General features: G+C 40.8%; 2 protein-coding genes across 2 annotated transcripts; one reads left to right on the forward strand and one right to left on the reverse strand.

The window, feature by feature from the left end:
- The first annotated feature begins 1562 nt into the window (after positions 1–1562).
- Positions 1563–3492, forward strand: LOC141692847 (protein JINGUBANG). The gene has a single exon (XM_074497796.1). It carries the CDS (start codon positions 1630–1632, stop codon positions 2857–2859), a length of 1230 nt encoding a protein of 409 aa, XP_074353897.1. The 5' UTR covers positions 1563–1629; the 3' UTR covers positions 2860–3492.
- A 6724-nt stretch (positions 3493–10216) lies between these two features.
- LOC141690546 (uncharacterized) lies at positions 10217–11517 on the reverse strand. Its single transcript, XM_074495337.1, has 3 exons — positions 11501–11517; positions 10670–11102; positions 10217–10597 (listed from the first exon to the last, which is right to left on the reverse strand). The coding sequence occupies exons 1-3, from the start codon at positions 11515–11517 to the stop codon at positions 10280–10282; spliced, it is 768 nt and encodes a 255-aa protein (XP_074351438.1). The 3' UTR covers positions 10217–10279.
- Positions 11518–11987: the final 470 nt, after the last annotated feature.

Raw genomic sequence — 11987 nt, forward strand, 5'->3', positions numbered from 1 at the left:
TCATCTTAATTAATAATATTTTATTTATTTCTTCATTTATATCATATTTAGCAAAGTCCAATAGTTGGCACTACATATAAGGTGTTTAGATGGTCCCCAAATAAATAATATAAAAAATTATATGTAATAATGGATATGAATAAGTTATACTTTTAATGCAAATATTTAGATTTTTTTTATTTAAAGGAGGTGGCAAAAGGATGCCAAAAATTTGGCAACTTCTCAAAACACTCATTACACACTCTTGTAACTCCAATAGAAAAACACCCATGGTGCGCCACAGAGAATTTGACACCGTTATTCACACCCTTGTGTGTCGAGCTAAGCGTAAGTTGAGGAAGCTCAGTACACTGAAAGAGCATCTACTTCATTCAATAAAATCTTAAGACTATTTCAATATTTATCTAACCGATAAAAAACTGACCATATGCAAAACCAACCATCATACATTAAAGTTTGAAAAAATAACAAAAGAGCACACTAATCATATAATTCTGACCCTGCTAGCTTATGGGGCATTTCTAGGGATGCTAAGCTAGTTGAGAAAAAAAAGACTATAGATGCATGTGGACTTCAGATTACAGGTTGAACCATGACAAATTAGTACATATATATTGTGCACAAACATTGAATAATCAAAGCTACATTATATATGAGCAAAACTGTATATGTGCAAGGTGTCAGTGCAATACATAATCAGATAAGCATATGGGATTGTCTTCCACTTGATACATCAACAATGGAGAAAGAGCAGTTCTCTGTCACCATTTCTGTAATACTAATTCAGGTCATTCCTGCAATTATAACAAGGTAGACGATGTATTTACTCCATCTTGTTTGCTCATGTTGAATCTGCTCGAAAGACAGATATTGATCTCTATATATATTCTGAATTAATCGAGAACCAGCTGAGCGTAGATTAGTCACCCTTTTTACCTGCATCAGACAAGGCTAAGCATCCAGTAATTAGATAATGAAATATCACCATGTAAACTTACAACCATTAAAAGACATCATGTGGACTAGAGAATATTAATATTAATTTTTAATCTTGCATTACGCTATAATCTAAATGCTGGTAAGCAATTACTTCATAATGAAGATCAGAAAACACGAAGAAAGGAGACATTCTAAAGAGGAGGATCCACCACATAGAGGGGGTGCCTAAAACCGCCACTTATATAAGAGTAAGCAACACATAATGGTGGACAAAACTACCCAACTCAACTGATGTGGACAAAACTTAGCAATTATAAGACATGAGAACAAGCAAAGGCTGTTCATAAGGTGTATGATAACTAACCTATTTAAAGTAAACTTATGACAATTATATATCTTGAAAGAGGAGGGGTGCATGAATTATTATTATATATCCAAAGAGGGGAGATGTGCAGGCTTTAGTGGATTGCCTGTGATACATGCAAAAGTTGCACATGAGCCTACCACCAAATTTAATCTGGGCCATCCATGATTAAACATATTAAGCGGTTTCTACTCTTTTTTTCTTTTGTACCAGCATGTCCAATATGTTAGTACACCAGACCAGCCCATATATCCCCTCCTCTTTATATATATGAAACATGAGTGCTTATATTTTCCAAACTCTCTCTTCTTTATAACATAAGAACTATGTCATATCATCAAAATTATTGCTCAGATTATGAGTCTCAATATCACTATGATCTCTTTGTGCAACAAGGGTCATCCTCCATGCATTCTCAACCAAGCCTCCAGTCAATTCCTACCCTCACAACCCAAACATATCAAGAGAACCATGTTCAATCTATCCAGCACCATTGCATCACCACACTCAAGTTCCACAACTCTTACATATCCTCCCTTGCCCTTTGTGGAAAATTCCTCTACATTGGCTTCTCGGACAAAGAAATCCGGGTGTTGCAACGTGACATTTTAACCTCTGAACAGTCTGAACTTGATCTAGAAAATCTAGGTGGCACTGCCATAAAAACAGGAGAGGGAGCAGTGAAGTCTCTGGTAGTTTTAGCAGACAAAATATTCAGTGCTCATCAAGATCACAAAATCCGAGTATGGCAAATTGATAATCATGAAACAGACTACCAGAAGTTTATGCACTTGGCCACACTCCCAACACTCACTGACCGTGCGATGAAGTCACTGTTACCCAAGAACCATGTACAAGTAAGGCGTCACAAGAAGTCTACATGGGTTCATCATATTGACACTGTATCTTCACTAGCCTTGTCAAGTGATAAGTCACTCATCTACTCTGTTTCCTGGGATAGGACACTCAAGATTTGGCGGGCAAGTGACTTCAAATGTTTGGAGTCGGTACGAGATGCACACGACGATGCAATAAATGCAGTGGCACTATCTGAGGATGGTTATGTTTATACTGGATCAGCTGACAAGAAAATCAAAGTGTGGAAGAAACAATATGGGGAAAAGAAGCGCTCCCTAGTCACTACACTTGAGAAACATAAATCTGGAGTAAACACATTGGCCTTGAGCAATGATGGATCCATCTTATTCTCCGGTGCCAGTGATAGATCGATAGTCGTGTGGGAAAAGGATGAATACTGCAACATGATGGTTGTTGGTATGCTGAAGGGGCACACCAAGTCCATATTGAGCCTAGGCGTGGCAAATGACATATTGTGCAGTGGTTCAGCAGATGCAACTATACGAGTCTGGAAAGGGGTTGAGATGATCTACTCTTGCTTGGCTGTGTTGGAAGGGCATGGAGGCCCTGTCAAGTGTTTGACAATGGCAAGTGATCATTGTGCTAACCAGTCTGATACTACATCTTCTTATCACCTCTACAGTTGCAGTTTGGATTGTGACATCAAGGTCTGGCAGCTTTTGGTCCCAAACCTTTAAGAAAACACTAATTTATTTGAGGCTAAGGAGAACATTTTCTGTCTTTACTCTGTTTCTTTGTTTTAAATCATTTTACCAGCAGTATTACTTTTTTCATTAGTAATTGAATATAGGGAACCGAGTAAGAATATCAATTAGAGAAGGTCATCTTTACAAGGGAGAGGAAGGAGCCTTGGCACCAGACTATCAAAGAATTCTAGATTAAAAAAAAGATCTTTCAGAACATTCATGTGTTCTGAAAGAGACCTTCTCATAGATATTTGGATTATGAAATATCACTGAATTTAAGGGTTAAGAGTTCCATTTTTACTTAACACTGAGGGTTTTCAAGTATTCAACTCTTACACATAGAAATAAGTTTTGATCTGAATCTTAAGGACTATTTGTTTCGCGACTTATAAGTTACTTACAGCTTATATGCCCGCAACAACTTGCTCATAAGTGTTTGTAGACTTGATTTATAAGTTGAACTTACAACTTATAAGCTAATAAGTTAAGGGCATGTTTGGCTACACAAAATAAGTTACATATTCGCTTATAAGTCAATAAGTACTTATCGACGGTGTTTGTTGATCCAGCTTATAAGTCGAATTTACAACTTATAAGCTAATAAGTTGAATATTAGCAATGACATACTTTTTTCAACTTATTTTGATTTTTCGTTTTTTATTAACTTTTGTTTTAAAATATATGTTTTTGCATGTCTTTCTAATTTAAAATTTACGAATTAAGATAATTATATTTAAAATTTATTTATTTTAGCTCAGTTGAGTAAAAAATTCTGACATTTAACCAAACACTTATTTAACTTATAAATATTCATCTACTTATCATTTATAAGTCACTTAATCATTTTAAGTCATACATTACTTATTTTACAATTTCCCAAACGGACACTAAATGTTAGTGATATGGGCCTAAAATTAGCCTAGAAATGTAATTAACGATTGAATTAATTAGATCTGGTATGGTCCAGTAACGAAGCCCAATTAACGAGGCCCGAAACTCTGATTATTTACTAATTTCGTAATTAATAAATAAGGGAGATTAACAGCTCATTAAAAGAGTCAAACCAGTGATATAAATCTATAAAAGATAGCCCCAAGGGCACCTACACCAACTAGGAATCTGATTCCTCTATTCTAGGACTTCAAAGTCTATCCAAAGCCTGAGAACTTGATCAACAAGTCTCCTATCCCTAGTCCAATTCAAGGACTCTCAACATCTATATAAGGGGTCTTACCCCACAGATCAGAACTACGTTTTTTGGCTTGATTCTCTAATTCACAGAGATACGTAGGCATCTCGTAAAGGCAGAGTTAAGCTACGAAACACGAAAGCAGCCATTAAAGGCCTTGAGCTCCCGAACCTTAGTATAAAATACGACAAATAATAACCTTAGTTTTTATCCATAACATTTGGCGCCGTCTGTGGGAAAACACAACAACCACCATGGCGAAAACACGGAGAACAGTTAGAGCCCTCGAAGAAGGAACACCAACGGAGACAACCCAAGTGATTTCGCCAACTGTGGAGGTACCTCCTCATTCAACTTATACAGCCACACAAGGAGAAGCCCAGATAGGGGCAATTGAACCTCAGCCACAAGGGACGATTCCCTCGGCTACTCAAGGTACGAATCCTCAAGTTCAACAACTATATGCACCTGTGAATTCTAGACCCATTGGGTACGATTATTCAACTGTTGTTACTACTAACCCCCCTTATGGGATGCCCCTTTACCCCGAGGTTGGAGGAAGTGGGCATGCTGGATGGAGTAAAGCACGAGGGCGATCTCCCCCCTATAAACGAGGTTTGGCTCCTATACCTGAGGATCAGGAATTTTCTGGTCCTTACACTAAGAGAGACTCTGAATCTTCGGATGATGAAGTAGCCCCAAGAAGGAGACGTGCTGGCAAAGAGCCGATAGCTGATGGTAGCCAACGTCCTAAGAGTACCCAAGGGACGAATCCCCAAGAAGTACAGGAAAGGATCAGGGCTCACGAGGCTGAGATTCAAAGACTGAAGCGCGACTTGGAGGCGCACCGGACCACCAGACCACCAGACCACCAGACCCCCATTACCCCCAAAGGGGAGGAATCCTCCCCCTATTATAGACCTGGAAGGTCCGATACAGAGAAGGGCCGTAGTCCCAAGAGCTGATCCAAACAATCTTCTTCCCCTTGGAGATCCGGATGATCCTACCCCACCATTCACTGAAGAAATAATGAATGTCCATATCTCGAGAAAGTTTAAGATGCCCATTATCAAAGCTTATAATGGCACGGGAGATCCCGCTAATCATGTTAGGACCCGTGAATGACGCTATTAAGTGTCAGGCCTTTCCTCAAACCCTGTCGGGTATGGCTCAAAGATGGTATAGTCGTTTGCCCCCGAGCTCTATCGGGTCCTTCAGAGAGTTAAGTCAAGCTTTTATTAAACAGTTTATCAGTGGGAGAGTGCATGAGAAAAGTTCAGCATCCCTCATGAGTATTGTACAAGGAGCAAAAGAATCCTTGAGAGAATATCTGAATCGTTTCACAAAGGAGGCTTTGAAAGTTCCGAACCTTGATGACAAGGTAGCCATGATAACACTACAACAGGGAACTAGGGATGAATTCTTCAAGATGTCCTTGGCCAAATGCCCCCTGAAAGCATGTTGCAGCTCCAAGATAAAGCCGAGAAGTACATCAAGGTGGAAGAGAGCATGAGGAAGACCGTAGTGAGTAATGAGCCCAGTGGAGGCAAGAAGCGGAAAATTGACCTGGAATATATCGCTAAGGACAAGTATCCTAGAACCGAGCAAATCTCTGATTCGACCCCCAAGAAGGGAGGACCTGGGCAAAAGTTCACTGAATATGCTAAGCTGAATGCTCCAAGGAGCCAAATTTTAATGGAAATCGAGAAAGATCGAGATGTTCGCAGGCCTAAACCCTTGAAGGCCGATCCTGCCAAGTTAGATAAGGGCAAGTATTGTAGATTTCACAAGGATATTGGTCATGACACCGATGAGTGTAGGCAACTAAAAGATGAAATTGAGTTCCTTATTAGAAAAGGGAGATTGAACAAGTATACTGGAGATGGAGGCGATAGGAATCATAATGTAAGAAAGAACTTTGAAGATCGTAGAAGGGACCAAGACGATCAGGGGCGAAATCCCCAGCCCAGGGGACCGGTGATAAATACAATCTTCGGAGGACCATGACCCTGAGGGCCTGTGATAAACACAATTTTTGGAGGACCAACCGCTGCCGGGCTATCCAAGAACTCCAGGAAAGTGTATGCCCGAGAAGTTATGCACATTGTTGGAGAAGCCCCGAAGAGAGCCAGGACAGGAGTAACAATGTCTTTTGATGATTCTGATCTGGAGGGTGTGAAATTTCCCCATGATGACCCGTTGGTTATAACCCCGATAATAAGGAACAGCCCGGTGAGAAGGGTCCTTGTGGATAATGGTGCTTTAGTGGATATTTTGCTCTATGACACCTTTTTAAGGATGGGATATAACGACTCCCAATTAACCCCGACATGCCAATTTATGGATTTGCGGGGGTGGAGTGCCCTGTAGAAGGGATAATCAAGTCGCCCACAACCATAGGACAGGAACCAAGACAAGCAACCCAGATGTTGGACTTTGTAGTGGTGAAGGCTAGTTCGACTTACAATGCTATCATGGGAAGAATAGAGATACACGCCTTCAAGGCAGTCCCTTCTTCCTATCATTCAGTTATGAAGTTTCCAACCCGGGATGGGATTGGGGAAGAGAGAGGAGATCAGAAATGGCTAGAAGTTGTTATGTGGCCTCTTTGAGGGCAGATGGAGTTGGGGGGCAGGTTCTTCCTATTGAAGATCTGGATATCCGAGAGAATGATGAGAAAAGAGGAAAGCCAGCAGAAGACTTGATTTCAATTCCTTTATCTCCCGAAGATCCTGAGAAGGTGACCTTTATTGGAGCCACGCTCGAGGAGCCCCTTAGAGGGAAGTTGGTAAAATTTTTGCAAGAAAACAGTGACGTGTTTGGATGGTCAGCAGCTGATATGCCTAGCATAGACCCGGAACTGATTACTCACAAGCTGAATATGGACCCAAATCGGAAGACAGTGAAACAAAAGAAAAGAATTTTTGCTCCAGAAAGGCAAGAAGCTATAAAACAGGAAGTGGAGAAGCTCTTAGAAGCTGGTTTCATTGAGAAGATTCAATTTCCAGAGTGGTTAGCAAACCCTGTAATGGTGAAGAAGACCAATGGAAAGTGGAGGATGTGTGTGGACATCACTGATCTAAATGATGCATGTCCTAAGGACTGTTTCCCGTTACCAAGGATCGATACTTTGATAGATGCCACTGCTGGGCATGAGATGCTGAGCTTCATGGATGGATTTAGTGGATACAATCAGATCAGGATGTATAAGGACGACATTCCAAAGGTATCATTCATCACTGACATTGGTGTTTATTGTTATCTTGTTATGGCATTTGGTCTCAAGAATGCAGGAGCCACCTATCAAAGGTTGGTAAATAAAATATTAAGGATCGTATTGGCAAGACTATGGAAGTATATGTTGATGACATGTTAGTCAAGAGTCTAGTAAAGACTAATCATATAACCCATTTGAGGGAAGCTTTCGAGGTCCTGAGGTATCACAAGATGATGTTAAATCCTACGAAATGTGCTTTCGGAGTAGGATCGGGAAAATTTTTGGGATTGATGGTCTCCAATAGAGGGATCGAGGCCAACCCCGATAAAATAAAGGCAATCCTGGACATGGAGCCACCAAAAACTTTCAAAGATGTTCAGAAGCTCACAGGAAGGGTTGTTGCGCTGGGACGATTCATCTCCAAGTCAGGAGACAAGTGTCTGGCATTCTTTAAGTCCTTAAAGAAGGTCAAAAATTTTCAATGGAGTGAGGAAAGCCAGAAGGCATTCGAGGAATTAAAGAAAAATATGGCCCATGCCCCGTTGTTGGTCAAGCCGTCTTTGAATGAAGTCTTATACTTGTATTTGGCCGTTTCAGAGAGTGCCTTGAGCGCTATGTTGGTTAAGGAGGAACTGAAAATCCAGAAAACCCGTATACTATGTCAGCAAGATTCTGCATAGAAGTGAGTTGAATTATTCAACCATTGAGAAGTTTGCTTTAGCCCTGGTAATGGCTTCGAGAAAGCTCCGTCCTTACTTTCAGGCTCATCAAATTGAGGTTCTAACGAATCAGCCCTTGAGATATATAATCCATAGTCCTAAGGCTAGTGGGAGACTGATCAAATGAGCGATATAGCTAGGAGAATTCGACATCAAGTATAAGCCACGAATGGCAATAAAAGCCCAGACATTGGCTGACTTCGTGGTGGAATGTACCATATCCGACTAAGAAGTCGGGGGGCAAGAGGATACCATACCTCAAGACAAGGAAGTTGATAAGGAGGAAAAGGAAAAGGTTGATAAGGAGAAAGAATATTGGGTCCTTTATTTCGATGGAGCATCAAAAACAAATTCAAATGGAGCAGGTTTGGTTTTACAAAGCCCTGATGGGTTCTTGATTGAGTATGCCATGAAGTTACACTTCCCAACCACAAATAATGAGGCAGAATATGAAGCTCTGATAGCTGGCCTTGGCTTAGCAGGGACACTTAGAGTCAAGAACTTAAAAGTCTGTGGAGACTCGAAACTGGTCATATCCCAGGTAAAGGGAGAGTTTGAGGCAAGGGATGATACGATGGCTAAGTATGTCCGTCTAGTAAGGGTTGTGATGACCCAATTCGATGAATGCCATATTGAACATATTCCGAGGGAGGAAAATGCTAAGGCAGATGCGTTATCAAAGTTTGCTTCATCCGAGATAGAGGAAAGTTCGGGAAGTGTATACTTCCGCGTTCTGAAGACACGGAGCATTGATGTTAAGCTTGTAGCTCCTATAGGTATGGGGACTTCATGGATTGATCCCATTAAGACTCATATTCAAACCAGATGGTTGCCAAACGATGCTACTGAAGCACGGAAGTTGGCTGTTCGAGCACTAAAATACTCTTTAATAGATGGGATTTTGTATAAAAGATCTTTTGTGGTGCCTTACTTAAGGTGTCTCAGACCCGATGAGGCACGTTTGGCTCTTGAAGAAGTACATGAAGGCATATGTGGGAAACACTTGGGGGGCAGAGCATTAGCTCATAAGATATTCCGTTTAGGCTTCTATTGGCCAGAAATGATGGCGGATGCCAAAGAATATGTGAAGAAGTGTGACTGTTGTCAGAAGCATGCACATGTTGTTAGACAACCCCCTGAGATGCTGACATCCATCAACTCACCTATCCCCTTTGCTATGTGGGGAATGGATATACTTGGGCCTTTTCCCATGGCCACGACACAAAGGAAGTTTTTGATTGTAGCCATCGATTATTTTACCAAGTGGATTGAAGCCAAGCCCTTGGCCAAAATCACAACTAAGCAGGTTGTACAGTTCCTGTGGGAAGATATCATGTGTCATTATGGAATTCCCCGCATCCTAGTCACTGACAATGGAACACAATTCAACAACGAGGAATTCAAGAAGTATTGTGAAGAGAATGAAAATGAGTTACGATTCACCTTTGTAGCTCATCCGCAAGCCAATGGGCAAGCGGAAGTGGAAAATCGGATAATCCTGGATGGACTAAAGAAAAGAATCGAGAAGTCGAGGAATAACTGGGTAGATGAAATACTCCCAATACTATGGGCCTATAGGACTACCTGTAGAGTCATGACTGGAGTAACTCCCTTCATGTTAGCATATGGGGCAGAAGCAGTTGTTCCCGTAGAGATATCACATTCCTCTCCCAAGATTCAAGCCTTCAATGCTGAGGAGAATGAGGAAGGGCAAAGATTAGCCATGGATCTAATTGATGAAGTCCGAGATAAGGCACATGCGAAGATAGTGGATTATCAGAAAAATGCTTCATTCTACTACAACCTAAGGGTTAAAGAAAGGTTCTTCAAACAGGGTGACTTAGTCTTGAGGAAGGTGGAAGCTTCTGGTATAGGGCAGAAAGGGAAACTTGCCCCAAATTGGGAAGGGCCATACAAGGTCAAGAGTGTACAGGGTAGAGGAACCTACAAGCTAGAGACTCTGGATGGTATTGAAGTTCCGAGAACTTGGCATGCACAAAACCTGAAGGTTTACTATGTGTGAAGCCATTAAACATGATTCTCACTTGTCAAGATGACAAGAAGGTTGAAAAGCACCTTGAAGCTTTGCTTGCTTAGGATTTACATGTTTTAGCTTAATTTTTTAGGATTATTAGGAGTTGTGTAAGGGATGAATCCCAAGAGTTGCCATAAACTTGTTTTACAATTGTTTAGTTCATCTTATCATATAATTGTTTGGTGCATACTATTATGGTTGAGTTTGCTTATCTATTTTAGTATAAGTACGAGGAAAATAAGGGACAGCTTTTAAATCTCTTCCACTATCTGCTCCCAGCAACTAGAAAAGGTCTCCGGGAAGTTAGCATCGTACTCAGCATTCAAGACATCTTGAAAATCCTGAGATGCCTTATACTCAGCTATCACATCAGCCCGGGCCCTCTCAGCGTCCAGCTCCAGCTTACGCACTTTCTCCTTTTCATCCGCCAGCTCCTTCTCTACCTCACAGAAACGAGTGAAGTTGGCCTCGAAAGCCTTGAGGTACCTGTCCCTATCTCTCTCATCAATGGTCAGGCTAGTCCTCACATCCTTCAGATTGTGAAGGGCAGCCTGGAGATAGGTATTCATCTGCACGAGCATAATACAGTAAGTATGAAAGAATTGAAAAACAGTCAAAAAGGAGACGAGGAAGAGGCTTACAGAAGCCACGGCTTGAGCACCCAGACGCTCAATCTGTAGGTCATCAGAAGACTCTACTATCTCAGCCCTGTCACGAGGCGTAATCACACTCTCGGACCAAACAGTGGCAGCCTTGGAACTCCCTACCACTGTGTCCCTCCTCTGAAGGCCCCAAGTGACGGTGAAAGGAGAGGTATCCTCATCAAGGCTAAGGGGCCTCTGGGATAAAAAGGTAGGGACGGCCTCCTTAACCGTGACTGAAGGGCCGTCACCAATCCTAACCCGCTTGTCACGATGGGTCTCAACAGCAGAGCCCTTGGCAGCACGGGCCTCCCGCTTCTTGAAGATCGTGTCCAGAACTGCCCTAGCTACAAAAAGATATAGGCACGTAAGAAGAAGGACAAATAAGGAATTAAGAAAATGGAATAAAAGGGGAAAGAAATACCCTCGGGACCTAGGTCACTTAGACTTAAATCTTGCAAATTACCCTCTGAAAGGATGAGAGTGCAATGATGCAAGTTATCAGCTATAATGGCCTTGATGGCCGCATCCTCATCTATCCCCAATTTTAGGTCTCTTAAAGACCCGTCTATACTTTTTGAGAAGTTGGGCCTGAAAAAATGGTCCCAACCCTCCTTGGAATCCAGAAACACATAAAACCACTCGCTTTTCCAAGTTGGATACGAGTTAGGTTTTACCCCACAGATCAGAACTACGTTTTTTGGCTTAATTCTCTAATTCACAGAGATACGTAGGCATCTCGTAAAGGCAGAGTTAAGCTACGAAACACGAGAGCAGCCATTAAAGGCCTTGAGCTCCCGATCCTTAGTATAAAATACAGCAAATAATAACCTTAGTTTTTTATCCATAACAGTTAGTAACAACATATTTTTTCTCAACTTATTTTAATTTTTTGTTTTTTTATTAGCTTCAGTTTTGAAATAGTAGTTTTAAAATGTTAATCTAATTTAAAATTTACAAATTAAGATAATTATGTTTATGAATTATTTATTTTACTTCATTTAAGTACAAATAATTCTGACTTATAAGTAAAATTATCCAAACCCCTAAATAATTTATAAGTATTAATCTACTTATCACCATTTATTTATTTTAAGTCATAAGTTATTTATTTTAAAATTTTCCAAATGGGCTCTTAACTTGCCCACTCGATTATTCTATAAGAGCTCTTAAATCAAATGCCTTAATTTTTGGAAATATAAACTAATAAAGCTTTCTAGTGTTTGTACCAGTCTAATCACCAAAACACCTACAGCTACCTACAATTTGAACAACTATGTCCAGTCCTTCCACTTTAGATTGAACATAATGCCTTTAT

Source organism: Apium graveolens, chromosome 10, assembly GCF_009905375.1.
Source record: "Apium graveolens cultivar Ventura chromosome 10, ASM990537v1, whole genome shotgun sequence".
NCBI lineage: Eukaryota > Viridiplantae > Streptophyta > Magnoliopsida > Apiales > Apiaceae > Apium > Apium graveolens.